General features: G+C 48.5%; 1 protein-coding gene across 4 annotated transcripts in view; it reads left to right on the forward strand.

Annotated features, from left to right (window-relative positions):
* Positions 1 to 21,733, forward strand: part of LOC147729103 (uncharacterized) — a 471,563-nt gene that overhangs the window by 205,667 nt on the left and 244,163 nt on the right. For 2 of the 4 annotated variants that reach the window (XM_086959389.1, XM_086959390.1), the window contains one exon: positions 7,041 to 7,076. The exons of the other annotated variants lie outside the window; for them this stretch is intronic. In XM_086959389.1, the coding sequence (XP_086815515.1) occupies positions 7,041 to 7,076 (36 nt within the window). The remainder of the gene's footprint in view (positions 1 to 7,040; positions 7,077 to 21,733) is intronic. 4 annotated transcript variants of the gene reach the window in all.

Below are 21,733 nucleotides of genomic sequence, written 5' to 3' on the forward strand. Positions count from 1 at the left end.
GTTATGTTAATGAACAGGACCTCTGGTGTGCGTTGTTGTCGACATGTTTCGGAGACAAGCTCCTTCCTCAGGACGGGGGCACAACCTCCCCTCCCTACTCACGTCTTTAGTTATTAAAAAAAGTGTATTTACAGAAAAGTGAATTTTTAAGTATAGGCTAAGTGTGCCTACAGCGGCCTGCTACAAGCACAATGACCTGCAGAAAGACAAAAAATGACACCTAATGGTTACCCATGTAGCGGGTAGTTCAAACAGGTGCAATCACCTGGAACCGTACCATTTGTTAAAAAGAGACTCACAACACATACAACATAAAACACATAAGGTACTAGGTTTTACTGAGAAATGTATCCATACTTGTGAAGCTTCTTTGTAGGCTTCATGAGCAGTATAGAAACGTCGGGGTGTTGCTCCAATGGCTATCTGTAGTAGGAGAATGATGCAGCTTTTATCATTCAATCTGTCTCACTTACTTATGAAGAAGAGTGCTGTGTACTAGTTGTTCAATGTTATACTCACAAGGACAGGACACTCTGATCGCCTCCTTACCCCTGACGCTGCTCCGCTGATGTGGAGTGAGGCTACGGTCATGGTTATTTTTACCCTGTTCTTCTAATTAGGCGGAGGCAATTATGGGTGTTCCGTCGTCAATTACATGTCCATGTACGGAGCATCCGCTTGCCGACCATACAGGGCGTTCGTATGTAATTGAACGCGCGCTGCCATAGGATCAGTGTCTGCACCCATTTGAACTCCCTTCTGCGCATGCGCCCTACTGTTACGGCGTTCTTCGGAACCAGTGTCTGTTCCCCACACATGCGCATTGAACATTAAAGCCTACAGTGTGCGCGAGTTCGTTCTATATTTGGCACATTGATGTAATGAGACTGGAAACAAAGGAGAGATATACCACTAGGGGCTATTCTAGTTGGTTTTTGAGATAATGAATACTCTCATATATACCCGATTCATATCTTGGCATATGTATTGGTCGGTTGATGTTTACCATAAAGGATCAATCATGAGTCTACGTTGACCTAATAGGCATTATGCTGATAGTTGACTCCAGGGTACATCGTCGTTCAGACCATTTAGATGGGTCCCCAATCTGAACACCCACCGCTGTTCCTTCTGAAAAAGGCCGGTCTCAGAAGGTAATTGCTCTATGACTGTCCATTTCAAGTCATTGACACAGTGTTGTTCAGTCAGAAAGTGCGTTGCCATTTTGGTTGTGCTTTTTTTACATCGCACGTTGCTTTTATGTTCATTCATTCGCGTTTTTATGGCTCTTGTGGTCATTCCCACATACTCCAGGTTGCATGGGCACTTAATCAGGTAGATTACGTTTTTGGAATTACAGTTCGAGAATTTCCTTTGTTCCCATGTGGTGCCGTTGCGAAAGATGATTCTCGTGCTTTTTTCGGTTAGATGACAACTGCTGCAATTGCCGCAAGGGAAGTGACCCTGGACGCCAATAGATGGTTGTATGGCTACTGTGGTTGGTTTTGGTCTTGTGTGTACCAATACGTCTCTTAGGTTGCGTCCCCTGCGATGTGCAAACATAGGTTTTTCCAAATCCAGGTTGCCACATGTGAGTATTCTCCAATGTTTATTTACAATTTTGGACACTTCATTCGACATGGTGTTGAATGTTGTTACACAGATTGGTCGTTTGTTCTCTGTGGATTCCTTGACTCGTTCCTCGAGCAATGCTTCTCTGTTATTGTTTTTTGCCGTCTTCATTGCTTTGTCGATGATTCTGTTTGGGTACTGTCGTTGTCTGAGTTTCTCTTTGAGGTCGTTGGCTTGTTGTTTGAATTCAGACACGTCTGTGCAGTTGCGCCTAAGGCGTAAAAACTGTCCATATGGCTGATTTTCCCGTACGTGTCTCGGGTGGAAGCTGTCATATCTCAACAGGCAATCTCTAGAGGTTGGTTTAAAATGAGTGGTGGTTTTTAGTAATCCTGCGTCTGCATAAATGTTTAGATCCAGAAAGACCAATGTTTCATTTGAAATGGTGCTTGTGAATTTCAGGAAGGTATTTTGGTTGTTCAACCATTCCTGGAAATTTTCTGCCAGGAGGAACGAGTCAAGGAATCCACAGAGAACAAACGACCAAAGCCTAAACATGACATAGAGGACTATGTACTTGGTCTTCGCTCCAAGATGGCAGAGTACATGGAGAAGGCATCTAAAAACCTGGAGGCCAGCTAAGAACTTCAAAAAGCTTGGCATGACCAAAAGGCTGTCCTCACTGTGTATCACCCAGGACAGAAGGTGTGGGTGTTGGAGCCAGTGGCCCCAGCAGCTCTCCAAGACAAATGGTCTGGACCACATACCTTTATTGAACAAAAGGGAGAGGTCACCTATCTAGCGGACCTTGGAACTCCCAGGAGCCCTCACAGAGTACTTCATGTGAACAGGCTCAAGGCATTTGTTAACAGGGAGGACATGGGCTTTCTCATGGCCACAGATGAGGGGCAGGAGGAAGAGAGTGACCCTCTCCCAGGCCTGCTCACTCAGAACCCTGATGATGGGTCAGTAGATGGGGTAGTCTTTTCTGACAGCCTCTCTGAGCATCAACAAGAGGATTGTAAACAGGTTCTTCAATCCTTTAGACAAATGTTCTCTCTGACACCCAGTCAGACAAACTGATGCACCCATGAGGTGGACACTGGTGACAGTCTGCCTATAAAGAGTAAAATCTACAGGCAACCTGCCCACGTCAGGGACTGCATAAAACAAGAAGTACAAAATATGTTGGAATTGGGAGTCATTGAACCCTCAGAGAGCCCTTAGGCTAGTCCTGTAGTTCTAGTGCCAAAACCTCACACCCAGGATGGTAAGAGAGAGATGAGGTTTGTGTAGACTACAGGGGTCTCAATGCTGTCACTAAGAGATGCCCATCCAATACCAAGAGCAGATGAACTCATAGATAGATTGGCTTCTGCCAAATTCTTGAGTACATTTGACCTGACTGCAGGTTATTGGCAAATCAGGTTGGCTGAGGATACCAAAGCCAAAACAGCATTTCCTACCCCAGGAGGTCATTACCAGTTTTTGGTGATGCCCTTTGGTTTGAAAAATGCACCTGCCACTTTTCAAAGGTTGGTGAACCGAGTTCTCACTGGGTTGGATGACTTCTGTGCAGCATATCTAGATGATATTGCTGTCTTTAGCTCCACCTGGGAGGATCACCTGATCCACTTCAGGAAAGGTTTGGAGGCCCTGCAAAAGGCAGGCCTCACTATCAAGGATACTAAGTGCTAGATAGGGCAGAGTCAAGTTGTATATCTGGGCCACCTTGTAGGTGGAGGCCAGGTTCAACCTTTGGAGAGCAAGATACAGGCCATAAAGGACTGGGTTCCCCCAACAACCCAGACACAGGTCAGAGCTTTCTTGGGCCTGTCTGGTTACTATAGGAAATTTGTCAGAAATTATGGAACCATTGTGACTCCACTTAATGACCTGACAAGTAAGAAAATGCCAAAGAAAGTTCAGTGGACAGTTAGCTGTCAAAAGGCATTTGATGACCTAAAGCAGGCCATGTGCACTGCACCTACTCTCAAGAGTCCAGACTACTCCAAACCTTTCATTGTCCAAACAGATGCTTCTGAGTTGGGTGTGGGAGCTGTTCTATCTCAACTGAATATTGATGGTCATGCCCATTGCTTTTATAAGTAGAAGGCTGACCCCTAGAGAGAAACATTGGTCAGCTATTGAGAGGGAGGCCTTTGCTGTGGTTTGGGCCCTGAAGAAGTTGAGGTCATACTTGTTTGGAACTCACTTCAAGATTCAGACCAACCATAAGCCCCTCTTATGGCTAAATCAAATAAAGGGTGAAAACCCCAAACTTCTTAGGTGGTCCATTTCCCTACAGGGGATGGACTTTACAGTGGAGCACAGACCAGGGACTGACCATGGCAATGCAGATGGTCTCTCCAGGTATTTCCACTTAGAACAGGAAGACTCACCTGGTCAAGGTTAGTTTAATGTCCCTAAGTTTGGGGGGTATGTAGGAGAGTGGGGTCTGCAATCCTAAGGTCACCCCCGATTTTTGGTTTTTGCTTCAACTGGTTTATGACTTTCCCTGGCTGTGGGCCTGCTAATCAGACCCACAGCCTAGCTGTCTCTCTCTAAATTGACATCCATGTACCTTTGGTGCATATCCAATTGGATACTGAGTCACCTTATCAGTCCCTGTACAGTGTACCTTAGGTACCCAAGGCATAGGTGCACTCAGGGCCTACCAGGGGCTGCAGCATGTATTATGCCACCCCTGGCTGGCCATCCAAATCTGACACAACTTGCTGATCAATCATCTGGGACAAGGTGGTGTAATCACCCTTTGCTTTAGATATAGTATCCCTATATCTAACCCTAAAATGGACACATATCCTCCTATCAGTCACTCCTATGGCAGGCCTTATCAATCCTGAAGGCAGAGTGCTTGGAATTATGTGAGATGGTGCTCTAGCATGAGCTGAGCCTGTCTACAGCTTTCGGAACCAAGTCCTTTAGCTGTTTCCATGATAACGATATACCATATACTCTTAAGTGCATTATAATCCTCGCGGTTATTGCTAACTTTGGTATAGCATTATCAAAACATGTCGAGTAAGGTGTCATACGAATTGGAATACTACCCCCTTGCCAATTCTGGCGACGGGGGTAGCATTCCACCCTTCTAGAGGGACACAACATGTATGTAACTGTGAACCCCGGTTAAAGTTAACTCGAGCCTCAGCATCACAAAATGGATGCTGCCACCACAGACACAAGTCTGACCTCCTGCTCCTGGGAGTCCTTCCAGCGAGGGAGGCTTGGACAAAGGGTTTCCTGCCTTGGGAGGTGCTAGCACCACCCCAGACAGGATTTTGTGTATTAGGTAGGACCGGGCTGAAAGGAATAAGACATGCCTAGGGCACACAAGGTGTCCCTGTGCATACACAGGTCTAAACCAGTTCCTGGGGCACTTCAGCCCCAGAGCTGGCGCAAGACCGGACAAAGGATAGGGGGTGTAACCACCCCCTTCCTGGTCCCACCCAGAGGAGGGACCTAGTCGTAGTACAGCCCCCTTTAGCCGGATAAAGGTAGGAGCTGGTCCCATTCCAAATTAGATGATCCTGAACAACTTTACAAGAAGAAACTCTGGACTTCGACGTTCTGCTCCACAGAGGACTGAAGAATCTCCCTTGTGGGCAAGGAGTGTCCACCCTGCAACTGCAGGCACCATCAAGCGTCCAGCAGCTTCACTTTGTCGTCTTCCCTCGAGGATCCAGACTTCAGAGCCCGACAAGACCCGGATTCCCAGACCTCTCTGACCTCTACCTACATCTGCAGCACCGCTGAGATCCGTGAGTGCGACGAGACACATGGGACCGGCCACCTTGAAAGAAACTGCACTTCGCTTCCAGCACGATTTCTGAGGTAACCTCGATGAAGTGCTTAGGGGATTGAGAAGCCCCAGCCCTGAGCAGCTCCTGCACCGAAGATCATCCCACCAGCCTCCACAAGATCTGCGTGGGGCCCTTCTGCTTGCCTGCTGCTCGACGCGTTGTCTGGTCACTTGCCGGCTGGCCTGTGGCCTCCTAGACGATGAACCTTGAAATCTTCACTGTTGGTCTGGTTGATCCAGACGGGCCCTTGCTCCCTTCCAAAAGAGGAGCACCCCGGACCCTCCTATTCTGCACCAGACGCTGTTTCCTCTCACTGCGTGGGTTGCCTTTGCCAAAGCCTGTTGATTACAAATCCGGATCCGACACCGCTGACAGCGAGAGCCTGCGTGGGACAGCTCGTGCCTCCATCCTGGTTGTCGAAGACACCTCCTGGTCCACGTGGCTGCAGAAACAAGCGTCCACTCTTCACCTGATTGCGACAACGACATCTGGTTCCACTCCTGGTTCCACTCCAGTCACTGGCTAGTGACTTTGAACATTGTCCCCTCTGCTTTCAGGTCTTCAACATCTCCGATCCACCCTTGTATCACACTAGACATCTTCCTCCTGGTCGCCTGCAGCATCTTTTCTTCCAGGCTCCATAGACTCAACGCCGGAACCTGACACGACTTCGCACCTATGCACCCGCAGCCTGTGGGTGAGGTAACAAGAGCATTTCGGTGCTCAAGGGTAGCTTGACTCTCTTAGTGTCCAGTTCCATTGTCGTTTTAGTCCTAACTAGTCAGGATTGTCCGTACTGACCTTTTTCTTGAACTGTACTGTCCATAGACGTTGTCACGCATCTCGCGTGTGAGTTCACTCTCTGCACACGCGTTCCGTGGGCCTCCTATTACTTACCTAGAGTTAGTGTAGCGTGGTCCCAGCGATCCTACAGCCTCTGGACAGCTCCATTCCTTCTATCGACTTTCACATTCCACTGACTTAGTATATGGTTTGTCGTGCCCTAGGGCACCATTGTAATTTTTGCAACTTAAACATATTTTTCCTAAGAGATTGTCATGTGCTTAGCCCTCTGATCTCATAAAGAGTTCAGATGTGTACGTTAGTTAATAAATATATTGTTTATTTTCATAACAACCTGTGTAGTGTCCTTTCACTTGGTATTCAAGGGGTTATATGTGGTGAAACAGCTGGCTTCACATGCCAAAAGACTTTAGCCTAAGACTGCTCTGTCCATGCTACCATTAGGATAGCTGGTCTATAAGGTTGACTTACAACCAATCACCATAAGAGTTGTTTGGACTGATACAAGGTGATCACTAGGACTAGTGAGCATCATATATCAGGCCAACTTCTCACACTGCGCACCAGAATAACTATGTCTGCAGAAAGGAGGGGGAAAGGGAAATGGGAAGAAAAAGAGAGACTGCCGCAGGGGTTTCACCTGGAGGACTTTCTCGATCTGACCTCCTAATACTCTTGCAAATGCATCTTTTGTATCACTTTGATAACTCACTCTCATCTCAATGTACCTGTGCACTCTGTGGAATTAGCTTCTATCTTGTAATGTAGTACTTGTGAAAAAGAAAGTCTATTTACCAGCATTGAGTCACTACATTCTTCTTTCTTTTCTCACCCAAGACAAAAAAGCTGGAAAGAACTGCGCTGATAGCAGTGGTAAGTAGGAATATATATATATATATATATATATATATATATATACATTTACACCTTCTTGTAGATTGTGGAAAGCACAGCAAGTAGTGGAAGATGGGTATGTCTTCCCTGGACTAGAAACAAGCATCCTGGGACCAGTTTCTGGCATTCCAGCCGTCCTCAACCAGGCTAGCTTGAATCCAGTGGCAAAGTGAGCAAGGGACTCACATCTGCGCATACCCTGCCAATTTAGGGCGAACAAAGCATTACAAAAGGGGATGTATTACAAGTTCAGTATGTTTTATATGTCAAACATATATACAAGGTGTATAAAGTATCATTTATATATTACAAATAGAGCAAGTATGGAAGGTCTATATCAAAGAGGCTAATGTAAGTTTATACAATTTACAAAAGCTGCAGTGGGGGCATCAGCTATCAGGCACAATGATTTTATAGTCTTAATCCTCAGTATGGTTGACAGCGTTTCGACTGAATCAAAATTCTGGGGTCATCAGGATAAAGATGAAGACTGAGCACAGGAATGAAAACGTAGATATAATGATTCGTCCAGCAGCGCAATTGTACTTGGTATTCTTCATGTGGGATTGTAGTGTAAAGTTCCATACAGTAGTTCAGAACATATATTGGCAGTACATTGTGGTTCAGCAGCCCCTGGGAGTTATTTTCTAAAGTGCTGTCAGTGCTGCCAAAGATGATGAAGCTTGAGACCAATCAAAGTCCATGTTTCCCACTCAAGAATTCCAAGTGGCCCTACAATTCCTGAACTACAACACAGAACTCCCTGTTCCACTCCACAGGTCTCCTTTTATCCACTACCTCCTCATTTTTGGCTGACTTTCTCTCCCTTGCCCCTTCCTACCTTCGCATAGGCCTCTTTCCTTCTACATAGTTCTCTTGTGTTCTCTTTTCTTTCGCTTGCCCCCTTTCTTTCCTTCTCTTGCTTCTTTCCTCGTCTCTCCCTTTACCTCACTCCCTCTGTCTCCTTCTCTTTCACTCGCTCCCTCCCTTCCCCGCTCCCTCCCTCTCTCTCTGCCTGGCTCCAACACCCTCCGTCTATCGGTAGTGGCGTGTGGCGCAACTCCCTTCTTCCCTTTCTAGTGTTCTGAAGACTTTTCTTCTCTCCCGCAACCAAACGTGGCTCTGAAGCCGCGTTTTGTGTAGGGGGAAACAGGCGCTTGGTTTCCCGTCCTGTCGAATGTTTGTATCCCCAACAGCTGTTAACGAAACCAGAGATAAAGAGACCCGCGTCCCTTCTTGGCTTTCAGTGTTTCTCCATCTGCCCCCGCTTCCGCCCCCCCTTCCCAGCCTACTGTGCTTTGTTCTGCTATAACACCACACCTTTCACACTGCAGGCTTAATTAAAGTGTGCCTGCAGTTTATTTAAAAACAACGAATTACCCCGTGCTACACTGCGAGTCTCCATTAACTCCTCCGAGCTAAACCACGTACGCGGCAATTACAGGCGAAAGATTACAGAGGCCGGCCTGCCACAGAACCGGCGCCATTATTAGATTACTTTTGTGGCTGCAGCTAGAGGGAGCTGGGGGAGAGCCGGGGACAGGGGAGGGAAGGGAAGAGAGGTGGGAATGCGGAAGGAGAGAGGGGAAGAGAGCCCGGGAAAGGGAAAGGAAAGGAAGAGAGTAAGGAAACGGAAGGAGAGCCGGGAAAAGGGAAGGAAGAGAAGAGAGGTGGGAGTACGGAATGAGAGAGGGCAAGAGAACTGGGGAAGCAAGAGAAGAGAGTTGGGAAACGGAAGGCGAGCGAGCGCACAGCCCCCCAGCGCTTCCTCTCTTCAGCCGGTGTCAATACCGGGTGCGGGGTGGAAGGCGATCTCCCCCAGCTTCTGGGCCGAAGACTCACCCTCGCAGGCACGGCCCCCGTCGCAGCTCCCACTGGCCTCCGCTGACGTTGAGGGTTCCCCCGGAGTCAGCCACTCACAGCGCGGCTCCCGGGGCCAGATCCTGATGACGCGGCGAGGCTCCAACCAACGGCGGCGCAGCTCACGGGGACAGGCCCACAGCAGCGGCCAATCAGAGCGCGCCTCTGCCGACGAGCCTCCGAAAAGCCACCAATGCGGTCGCAGCCCCTTCGTGCCTCGGCCAAGGTGCCGAGCAGCTGCCGGTTGACCCCCGGGCGGGACGGGATACCACTATTTGTGAGGACACGGGGGGCGGGAGAGGACGAGGGGGGCGGGCGGGAAAGGACGAGGGGGCGGGAAAGGACACGGACGTCGGGAGGGAGGCGGGAAACGTGGGGACGGCGGGAGGAGGGACACAAGGCAGGACAGCAGCAAGCACGGCCCGGCCGGACCAGACTCGGGGGCGTTCCCGGCGTCGCGTGACGTCGCCAAAGCCAAAGAATCTCGGGAACGCCCCCGTGTCTGGTCCGGCATTGACGGACGCCTCTCTGTTCCAATGGCTAGCCTCCATTTATGGAGCTAGCCAATGAAGCAGAGGGGCGTGTTCAAGTCACCCATACTAGAAACTACAGATTTCTCTGGAGGAGGAGCCTAACGGCTCCGCCCCCCAGCGAAACCTAAAAATGACAACACTCCCTCCTTAACCCCCCCCCCCCCCCACACACACACACACAAACATACTCGAATAATTAATGAAGGGACCATTGTAGAACTCAGCCTATATGCAAGAAGCCCTTGGGCTGGAGGGGCGGTGGATAAAGAGGCCGGCCTCCCTGCGCCCCAGAAGCCCGCTATGAACCCCCAGGTTGCGTTGGCAGCCACATAAATCATGGTTGCACTGTTATTGGGACTTTCTGTACCATGCTGCTTCCCCTGGGCCGCAGCAGCCTGGCATCAAAGGGCTGCCAGCTTACTCATTAACCCAGTTTTAAATACCAAGGCGGAACACTGTCTCCAAACGTTATCCGAAAGCATCTTCGCAGGAACCCACGCATGCGCACCACGGCTTGTAGTTTTGTCAGCGCGTTCCTTATCTTCGGGCGGATGCTATCGGCTCTTCAGAGCCTGGAAAGGTTTGATCCTGTTCCAGGCACTTGCTCGATGTTTGGTTGTAAGGATGCCAAATAATAATATACCTCGCGTGGGGGACAAGCGGTTGAAAAGTCTCGCTCTCAAAGAATGCTGCTCTGTGCATGGCTCCGTGCGTGCTCTGGGGGTTGCAGGTTAACCCAGGGCCGGCCGTTTCGGATCAGCTACCCACGTGCACGCGCTCCCGGGGCCTTGCGGTGTTTCAGGAATCTGTGTTATGATCAGATAACCTCCCAAAACAAGAGCAGGCCTGCGCGTCAGCCCGCGGCCGGGCTACGCTGCCCCAGCTCACCACTGTGAGAGCGAGATTCGAGCAGCCAGGAATGGCCTTTCAGAATTGGTTAAAAGGAGGAGCAGTAAGTATTGTGAACGGCTGTGAGTTTCAATGACACTCTAGCAAAGCACAAAAGGAGTTTTAAAACCTAGCTAAAAGTTGGGGGAAAGGCTGAGGCTCCAGTTTCTGTAAGAGGGGCCACACCAGGACAAGAAAACACGTGGTCTAATGTCCTCCTCATCCACCTCTTTTGGGGCGAGGCAGAGGTTTCTCCTCCCGCGTGTGTGCCAGAAATTGGCAGCTTTTCCATTGCTCCCTACAATACAGGAAAGCCTTTATTGGCCTTGCAGCTCACTGTGCACTCGAGGGCATCTGCTTTTGTATATTTATTTATTTGGGATATTTTTTCGAGCGCGCCTGGCCTCTTACGGTAACTTCAGATCTCCGGAGATTTTCTTTTTAATGAAAGCGTGACGTGGTCACTAGCAAGTTGGAAGTTACAGTCCATGTTCCAGAGTGGCTACCCCTCTCCTGCTCAGAGAGTGTTGCATTGCATTATCGCTATAGCGCCCTCGCAAGTGTTGTGGGCGCGAAGCGCTGTCTGGCACCTCATTTGGTGTCTCTCAAAGGAATGGCTGACTGCGTTGTTGGCGTGTGGGTACCATTGGCCGGCTGTGCCTTAGGAAACAATATTTAAATATGGTGCCCCTGCTAACCCGACTGACTGCTCACGTGCGCAAGGCCCAATTTTATTTAATGCATATATTTATGTTTATACAAATGCATTCGACAAGTACCTGTGCGGCCGTTGTAAAAACAAGTCAATGACGCTGTACATGTCCCCCTTCCCCAATCCAGACACAGGTTCCTAGAAACATACACACACGTGGGGGCTGAAGTGGCACCTCGTGTGGGGGTGGGGGTGTTCGCCCCAATCCTCGCCTGTGCACTGAGGCCATGTCCAGCCTGGGGTGCTGCCACCCCGTGATTCGACCCCGGAGGGGGAGGGAGCACGCGAGAGCTGTGGAGAGCACGCGGTGGGCAGGAATGCGCGCAGGCACCAGAGCAGAGATAAGGGCGCAGCGCGGCGCGGGCGCTGCGCCTCCTCTTCTAGTGCGATGGCAGCTCCCCCAGCCCGGGAGGGGGGAGGCCGGGGGCAGGGCGGGGCCTCCATTGATAACCAGACAGCAGATTAATGAGCGCGGCTCAGTCCGCCCGTGTTGTGAAAGGGCTGCGAGTGATGGCGAATTTGTTTGTGTGCATGTTTTGGGGTTCGGGAGGGGGCTCTGCGCCCACCCCCGTGTTGTTGTCCGAGGAGTGACAAGGAGCAGGGACATTCAACGCTGACAGACGTGAGGCTGGGGTGAAATCGCCTCAGCCGTGTGCCCGCTGGCGCCCTTCTTCCATCAGTGTGACAACAATGGGAGGTGTGGGCTGAGGGGCGCGGGGCCTCCGTCGAGGGTGGGCGTCCGGGCATGCGCCCTGCAGACCCCAGTGCCACCAGCAGTGCACTCGAGGCGGAATCCCGCCCGGTCAGGTGCTGGCACGGACTGTGCTTCCGAAGTGCAGGGTTTGGTCATTCTTGGGAGTGATGGTTCATGGATGCGCCTCGCCCTTCCAGGAGCTCAGAGCTCTCTCACCTCAGGTGTGTGCTGGTGTGTTATTGCTTATTCAAAGTATGTCACGCTTTGCAAGGCACGCCATTGCGCTGACCTGTAAAATATACATTGTTTGGCTCCACGTCCGGCTGGAAGCTGACGTCGAGGGTTCCCCCGGAGTCAGCCACTCACAGCGCGGCTCCCGGGGCAGATCCTGATGACGCGGCGAGGCTCCAACCAACGGCGGCGCAGCTCACGGGGACAGGCCCACAGCAGCGGCCAATCAGAGCGCGCCTCTGCCGACGAGCCTCCGAAAAGCCACCAATGCGGTCGCAGCCCCTTCGTGCCTCGGCCAAGGTGCCGAGCAGCTGCCGGTTGACCCCCGGGCGGGACGGGATACCACTATTTGTGAGGACACGGGGGGGGCGGGAGAGGACGAGGGGGGCGGGCGGGAGAGGACGAGGGAGAGGACGAGGGGGGCGGGAAAGGACACGGACGTCGGGAGGGAGGCGGGAAACGTGGGGACGGCGGGAGGAGGGACACAAGGCAGGACAGCAGCAAGCACGGCCCGGCCGGACCAGACTCGGGGGCGTTCCCGGCGTCGCGTGACGTCGCCAAAGCCAAAGAATCTCGGGAACGCCCCCGTGTCTGGTCCGGCATTGACGGACGCCTCTCTGTTCCAATGGCTAGCCTCCATTTATGGAGCTAGCCAATGAAGCAGAGGGGCGTGTTCAAGTCACCCATACTAGAAACTACAGATTTCTCTGGAGGAGGAGCCTAACGGCTCCGCCCCCCAGCGAAACCTAAAAATCTCTTCTTGACTAAATGCGCTCTCTAGTGGGAAAACACTGGAATTGGAACTAAAGATGGGAAAACCTTCCGTAAATAACTCTTCAGACGACCGACTGAAGTCCCAAAATTAGAATACCTGCAAACTCCCTCGAGGACGGCAAGGGAAAGGCATTCAGATCTTAGGACACTCTGGAAATTGGGCAAATACCAAATTAGTGAGAGGTAGACCCTCGCTACCTTTCTCTTGACAGTAAACACGAAGCGCTGAGGCAAGGCACTTCAGGAGCGCGAGCAGAATCACCTGCCAGGCATCAGTAAGAGCGAAAACACTGAAACGCTATCTCAGAACTGCATTAACCCGCCAGGTTGGAATCTCAGCTGCAGCCACATCTAGTCCATGTGCTGCTGAACGAATCTCCTGGCAAACAACTGACTCCAACTTAAATGAACCTGTCTGTGGAATTTAATTTTTTTCAATGCTGAAACAGGTAAGGAAAGCTTTTGTCTAAGGGAAAATCGATCAGTCCTGACAGTACCCCCCACCAAGAACCCTCCTCCTCTCTCCTTGGGCTTCTGAGGATGAGTCCTATGGAATTCCTTCACCAACGAGGGGGCAAGCACATCAGAACTAGGTTCCCAGGACCTCTCCTCTGGGCCAATACCGTTCCAGTCAATCAAGTTGAACAGCCGTCCCCTTCTAATCTTGGAATCATTTAATTCTTTTCACCTCAACTCTTCCTCTGAGTTCACTAAAACTGGTGCTGAAGGTAAAATCTTCCTTAAATTAGGGGGATTTCTTTTGATCAGAGATACATAAAAAACTGGGTGTGATTTTTGGGGGAGTTTGACCTTTACACAAACTGGATTTATCATTCTATTTACCACAAAAGGGCCCACAAATCTGGATTGAAACTTTCTGCTCCCTTTAAGCCGCATGTTTCGAGTGGAGATTCAAACCCGATCCCCAGACTCAAAAACTGGACTTTCCCTTCTACTCTTGTCGGCCTGCACCTTATGTGACTGTTTCTCTTTTGCTAAATTTTCAGTAGCTACTTGATAAGCCTGTTGTAACTCCTGCATAACTACCTCCACTGCTGGTACCTTACTCTCAGTTTTTTCTATCAACATGTTAGGGTGTCTGCCAGAGTTAAAAAAGAAAGGGGAATACCCTGTAGAAGAGTGCACTGAATTATTGTAGGCAAATTCTGTGCCCAGAGCAGGGCGGGCCAATCTCCTTCCTAATCGCAAATATCGCTCTGAATCCTGATTCACTCTTTCAACATGTGCATCAGTCTCAGGATCGAAACTGGTAGACAAGCGGGAACCCACACCTGAACATTCCAAGAAAGATCTACAAAAGAGAGACACAAATTGTGAACCCTGATCAGAAATCACTACCTTAGGAGTTCCGTGTGATTTTACAATGTGCTGAGTGAACAAGGTTGCTAACTGGGCCTTAGTTGGAAGTGCGGCTAAAGGAATATAATGGCTCATCTTGGTAAAATGATCTACCACCACCAAAATGGTGGAATACCCATGGCTAGAAGGCAGGTCAACAATAAAATCCCTAGAAACTGTATACCAGGGATAGGGGGCTACAGGTAAGCAATGTTCCCCTTTAATGTTTTCCTCTGTGTGCGGCAGTATAAGGTCTCTGTGCGCTGTAACTAAGGCTATGTGCGCCGGGAACCAGACAGCGTATGTGGTGCAGCGCCAAGTTTCACTCCAAACCTTTGCTTAAAAAAGTGAAAAGAGAGTGCATTTCCACATATGTAACGCCACATAAAGTGTCTTAAGGCAGGTTTTCAATTTAGATACATACGCAATGACATGAATTGGTTACACAGGCAAGTACACTTTGGGATTAGAAAAGCACAGGACTCCAATGGTGGTATCATAATAAGATTTTACGGAAGATCCTCAGCTCAAGGACTGTTCATAGGGTGGAGAATGTTGTGAGCCTATACAAGTTCACATATATACACAATTACATAACATATTTACAATTAGACATGCAAGCTACGGAGTAATGTCTGGATATTTCGTCAGAGATAGTTTGTCCCGATGCATCATCCAGAGAGGTCTGCTAGATGCCACAACCCTCCTGCATTGTGAGACCGGAGCCTGAGAAGACATGCCTCTGTATTCTCTGAACTCAGCGGCTGCCCCGGTCAGAGAAGATTGCTTTAGTCAGTCAGGCTTGCTCATATTGATTCTTAAGGCCGGAATTAAACTTTGTTGCATGGTGACTAGAATGGACCATGTCTGAAAGTCACCCTAATTGTCAAATGGGGTATAACCAGCTGTGTTCGATGGGAAAGGGGCTCTGGGACAGTGCCCAGGACATTGGTCTGTAGATTTTAAGACACTATATAATATTTAATGTGCTGTTGATGTACTGTGTGTGCTTTTATGAAATGCTACGTTTATCACCAAAGTTATTATTTGACTGGAAAAAAAGGGGGCGGAAGGGTGAACAGAGAGTCAACACACAGGGCAAAGGAGAGAACTCAAGAAAACACGTGCTCACTCCTGTGTAGTGCTAAAAATAAAAATAATTTCATTATCTAATTATGAGCAGTGGAAAGATACAAGTCATCCAATCAAAAGGGTGGTAGAGAAACTATGTTCCAGGAGAAGAAATAACACAAGAATGACAAAAGCTATCCAGTAAGAAACTAGCTAACTAGATTGACTTAAGAGCCTACCAATTAAAAACAATTTCCTAACCCAAAGCCTACTGTTCAGTATTACCCACTAGAGGTCTTTTGACAAGTGTATTTTTTATTGGATTTAAATTGCTGTAAAACATTCTCTTTGCGCTTTCTTTTTCAGATATGTTGACAAAAAATCTTATGATAACCACACATTTAACTTTGGTATTTTCCCTTAAAACAAAAAACCGGAGTAACTATTTATACTTTCTATTCAAAGTAGAATGCTTGTTAATTTGTATTATTGACTATTCCTTCTAATTATTCGTTTCGCACTCCTCTATTGTAGCCCATCATAAGCTATAGTGAGTGCTGTTTGAGGTGGAGCCCATCATTTAAAGTATTTTTGCTGCTGCAATTGCTTCACTCTCTGGATATTTCCCTACTATGTTATGTTATGTTATGTTATATTTGTATTGTATAGCGCACGGCTACTCAGAGTGTCCCGGCGCTTTGAAGCACACCTGTATCACAACATAACAGAAAGAAAAAACAGAAAAGAGGGGGGAAATCCAGACTCACCAAGAAAACTAATATCTAAGAGGCAAAAAGCCAGGTTTTAAGGCCCTTCCTGAACGTCAGTAAATTTGGAGTACTGCGCAAAGTCACTGGCAAAGTGTTCCAAAGCTGCGGAGCCAACAGTCTGAAAGATCGGCCTCCTATGCGTGCCCTTTTGATACGAGGGACCGCGGCAAGGAACAAAGACCCGGACCTCAAGGATCTTGTGGGATGGTAGAAAGCTACCCTTTTTTGTAAATATTTTGCTCTTGAAGCATAAAGAGCTTTATGAGCCAAAGTCAGGGCTTTGAAAATTATCTGCTTCCGGATGGGGAGCCAGTGAAGTGACTGCAGGAGACCCGAGGTTCTAACATGGCCTGATAATCCGAAAATGGCTCGTGCTGCCGAATTCTGGACCACCTGCAGTCGTTGTAGCAGATACTCCGGCAGGCCGAGATACAGAATGTTAGAATAATCCATTCTCGAACCAATTATCGCCTGCACCGTTATCTTCCTGTGATCTTCCGATAGTATGGGAAGAAACTTGTGTAGCATCCGGAGCAAACCGAAGCAGGTGCCAGTAAGACCGGTTATCTGGGAAAGCAGCGTCAAGCCATTATCGATCTTAATCCCCAGGTTCTTGGCCACCTGGGACGACCCTGCAGGTGGAAACATATTCTCCGGCCACCATTCCTGCCACTCTGGATCCGAACTGCACCCGAAGAAGAGTACCTCCGATTTATCCGTGTTGCACTTGAGGCTGTTAAGTTGGAACCAATTAAAAACAGCCCCAAGGCAACCCCGGATACTCTCTCCATCAAAATCTGCACCTTTCCCGCACGTAAAGAGGAGCTGGGTGTCATCGGCGTAGGAAACGATCTGGGCCCCGAAAGATTCCGCCAGTGCCGCCAGAGGGGTCATAAAGATGTTAAAAAGAGTCGGGCTCAGCACAGAGCCCTGAGGGACTCCGACACCCAATGACGGCATCTCGGCGGAACTGGAGGAGGCCCAGACCGTTGGTCGACGGCCCGCCAAGAAAGATCGAAACCAGCTGAGCACAGTCCCCCTCAGACCGATCTCATGAAGTCTGACGAGGAGACCCTCGTGGGGGACGGTGTCAAAGGCCACCGACAGATCGAGCAACACCAGCATCGCCTTGCCACCTGAATCCAGCACCTCCTTAATAGCCTCCGAAACTTCCAGAAGCGCTGTTTCGGTGCTTAAGCTGGTGCAGAAGCCGGATTGAGGGGGTGCAGTAGATCATGTGATTCCAGATAATCGGAGAGCACCTTGTGCACATGCTTCTCGAGGATCTTGGCAAAAGCGGGCAGAAGCGAGATAGGCCTATAATTAGCCAGTACCTCCGAGTCCAGACCGGGCTTTTTAAGCAGAGGAATAATCATCGTCTGCTTCCAGATCTGGGGGACTACACCCTCACTAAGGGAGGAGTTCAAAAGGGGGTTCACAATGGGATTGATGACTTCGGCCATTTTTGCCAAAAATTTGGCAGGGCATGCGTCATGAGGTGAGCCCGATTTAAGGCAGCCCATCAGGTCCAAGGATGAGGAGGCTGAGAGTGGTGGAAAGTCTGCCAGAATCGAGACTGCACTAGTTGCGGAAGCAAGGCCACCCTCCGAAGAGTAAAAAACCTCAGGTCCCTTCAGGGGAAAGGAATCCTGAATCCGCTTGATCTTGAAGGTGAAGAAGTTGGCCAGGGCATTCACCCATGCATCCGTGGGAGGTGCCTGGGTCGAAGAATCACGAGGGGCCATAAATTCTCTCACAATGGCAAATAGCTCCTTACATGAATTAGAGGCAGTCTCAATTTTTCTAGAAAAATAGCCTCTCTTCTCAGAGAGAATGTCGCGATGGTATGCTTTAACAGAGGCTCTGTAGGCGAGTTTTGCCACCGGGTCATATTGTGCACGCCACGCTCTTTTAGCCACCTTGCACTGCCGTCGTGAAGCCGCCAGTGCTTCGGTAAACCAGGGGGCGGACGCCCGTTTTGCAATATTACGAGGACTATACTATAGGTGTCTGAGGGTTGTTCTATAGAATTATTATACGTTTTGTGGACAGTGCTTGGCTAATAAGGCATTATGAGCATACTCTAGATGCCATTGATCTATGATTGAAAAGGGGTTGTTTCTTCACAAATACCAGGATAGAGCACACATTTTGTAATTTCCTGAATGTGTTTCAGACTTGCTTTCCGTAAAGGCGTGTAGTGAATATTTATGTATTCTCTTGTCCCATTCAAATGTTTTGTTTGATATTTTCACTGCCGAATGCTCTTAAAGGAGACTGAAGTTTAGAACCTGCTTCTTAAGCATATATCGTAGTAAAACGTAAACCACAGAAAAAGTGCCAGCATCTTTGTTCTCTGCTCTTACAGCGCAAACAATTGCAAAATCGCATCGTACTAAAAAAATCCAATCCGTTGTAAGCCAAAAAACAAGCCCTAAACCACAAATGTATATTTGGTAATCCATTCATGCACCCATGTGTATACATGTATACATTAAATCATGTGTGCATTCACAGATGCACACTTATCAATCTAATCACACAGTCATGCATTCCTCTTCCTGTATGTCCGCGACTGCATGTGTGCCTTTGTACTGTTGTCTGTAGGTGCATGTGTTGTCTGTTTGCTCTGATGGACATATGTCTTGGTATGCCTAGATGTCCATTTGTCTGCTTGCATCTTTATCTCTTTGTGCTTGGGGATCTGTGTTTGTGCGTGCATAGTCTGCCAGGCCCCTCTGTGACTTCACTCTATTTGTAAGCCAAACCTATACACTCTGCCAAAGGACATTAAAATATGTCATCAGTCAACAGTGCCAAAAGCTTACGTTACGCAGGGGTCAGAGCTACTCATCATTTGGCACAGTTTTATTTTTAAAGCAGCTATGAGTTTTAAATCTTCACTTCAAGTTTGATTTTTCACACTCGCCGATATGTGGTGCACTATGCTTTGTCTCTGCTCCTGGATTACATCTTGATGGCAAATGAACTACACTAAAAAACCGGTTTCTATTGCTGTGAAACAATTTTGCTAATACCTTAAAAGCCTATTTAACAAACGTGATAATATTTTTTTTTTCTAAAGGATTAAAGTTTCTTACATCTGGCGAAATATATTGTGCACTGTAAAATTGATTGTTAGCAGTAGTGAAAATCGCAACAAGAATTGATTGATTCTTTTCTTTTCCCCTTCTTGGATGAAGCCTAAACCAATACAAGGATAGTCTAGTGAAGGACTTGCCCCACTTTTACGTGACTTTTAAAATGGGAAAAAGACACGCACCAGTGGCGCAAGGCCTTCATAAATAAGGCCCATGGTGTGTCAATAAGAAGTAATAACACTGCAACAAGGAGGAAACGAAGATGGCAACATTCTCCTGTTTTTTTTTCTTTTTAATAACGCATTCATAAGCAGTCAGTTTTTTCTGCATTTTCAGAAGGCAAGTTATTTTGGTATTTAACGGTTCTGGTCATTCCGCTTCCTTTCATTCAACTGAGGCACATGGCTGGATTCTGGAACTTTGCACAGTAAGAGTTAAGTTTGCAGCATGCAAATGGAACTCCCTCCCCACCAATATTAGGCTAGCGAACAATGAAGTCACTTTCAGAAAATTGTTAAAAACCTACCTTTTTGCCCTTTAGGTCCTCTCCCTCTAACTGCTCTCTGACCCTTCTCCACAGCGCGGGGATACGCCGGGAGGCGTCACCAGGCGCTTTATAAACCCCTTTATTATTATTATTATTATTATTATGTGCTGAGGTACATTTCTTGCTGTGCACGATCCTGCTGTCTAATTTTCGGTTTGGATGTTGCAAGTTCTTTTTATTTGAAAGGGCAGTTACTGTTTCAAGGCGCTCCTTATGGTGGAAAAATAAGTCTAAATGCGAGTTGTTTGTGTGAACCCCAGCTGCTTCACTCTATAGACCCTCATACGACTTCCGGCCACTTTAGAGTGGAATAGGATCAAGAAGCCTTGGAATGACTTGTATGTGAACGGTATGGAGAGCGTCATTTATATTTTGGCACAACTGCAATAGTAAATTTCTCTTGTTGAACCGACTTTGTCCGTGACCTCTGCCACCCACGTGACCATCACAAGTCTGCCTGCTCATCTTGTGAAGCTTTTTGATGCAAGAAGACCAAAAGGCACCATAGGCGTGTTTTAGGAATAAGTGCTGAGGCTTTCCTGAGCCTCCATCCAGATAAGACATCAATGAAGTAGAAGTGACTTTCGCAGACTGCAGATGATGACCGGAGTGCTTTTGGTTGTCTAGAAACTAATGGGAAGAGGAGTCCAAAATACAGGTCTTCTCCAAGGCCTTCCACAAAACTAACGCCTACCACAAACATCACACCTAGGGTTTTTCATACTTCACACACACGGAGAATCCTTCATTCGCATTTGATCGTGAACAGACTGCTCCAGGACAAGAAATGGCATTGAGAGAGCCATGCCGTAATCCCTGGGCTGTATCAAAAAGGTCGTGATTGTCTGTACCATCCTCTGTTCCCAAAGTATCTAAACGCCAAAAACTCCTCCTGCTGCAGTCGAGCCGAAGTGTAAATGTCAAGGTACTCGGCCTCTGCACAGGAAGTCCTCTTAATCCCAGTAGGCAGTAGGAAGTGTGAAGATGCATGGGCGAAAAAACGACAAAGTTCATTTACATGCAAATGGTTTTTTAAAGACCCGTGAAGTACTCGGTGCGGCTGTTGGGTGCCCCGGAAGCGGTCTCAGCCGGGCTGACACACGACGGGGGTGTGGGGACCTGAAGCAGAAGCCCTTTAAGCACAAAGGGCTTTGCGCGCCTGCAAAAACCATGTCTCTGCCTCACGTTGGATTTCGCGCCGCTCGCGTTTAAAAAGCGGCGGCGCAAACGGTCTTGTGGGGAGGTGTCAGAGTGTGCGCGCTGAATCCAGGACACTGCGCGCTCTGGGTGACCCTCGTGCGCGCGTGCCCACGCGCGCACGTTAGTGGGAACAGTGCAGGTAAGGGCATTAGCAGTCCCTGGGATGCATGTCTACTGGCCTTCCCCTTTACACAAGGTTCACAAGATGCAACATACTGCCTAACCTTAGACTCCATGCCTGGCCACCAAAACATTTGTTTCAAAAGTTCCAAGGTCTTCTTCGTACCCTTGTGACCAGCTAGTGGATTATCATGAAACAGTTGGATGACTTCCTTCTGCAAGTTGCTGTCTGATACATAAAGCCTCCCTTGAAAGCCTCCCTTCCTGGATTTCTCTATCAGGACCTTCCAAAGTCCAACTCTGGATTTCCACTGGCGGAAAACTTGCTCTTATCCTTTCTTCCAGCTACGGGTACAAAATCGTTCCCACGGGAGAGAGTGCTGGCCTTTCCATTTACTGAACCGGGCTTGTTGGTCAGGACAAAGTCATAGTCTGCGAAAAAGAGAGACCACAAAGTTGTCGTGGGGTAAGCGTTCTTGCAGATTTGAGGAATTGTAAATTCTGATGATCTGTGAAGATGGTGATTACATGTTTCGCACCCAATACATAGTGTCTCCACTCTTGGAACGCATCCTTGACAGCTAACAATTGTTTATCCGCAATGGAGTAATTAATTTCCGTGGCTGTTAGTTTGCGAGAGGGGTAATAATAATAATAATAAAGGGGTTTATAAAGCGCCTGGTGACGCCATCCCGGCGTGTCCCCGCGCTGTGGAGAGAGCAGCAGGAGAAAGTGAGAGACCTATAGGGTGTAAAGGTGGGTTTTTAAGAGTTTCC

This window comes from Lissotriton vulgaris, chromosome 2_2, assembly GCF_964263255.1.
Source record: "Lissotriton vulgaris chromosome 2_2, aLisVul1.2, whole genome shotgun sequence".
NCBI lineage: Eukaryota > Metazoa > Chordata > Amphibia > Caudata > Salamandridae > Lissotriton > Lissotriton vulgaris.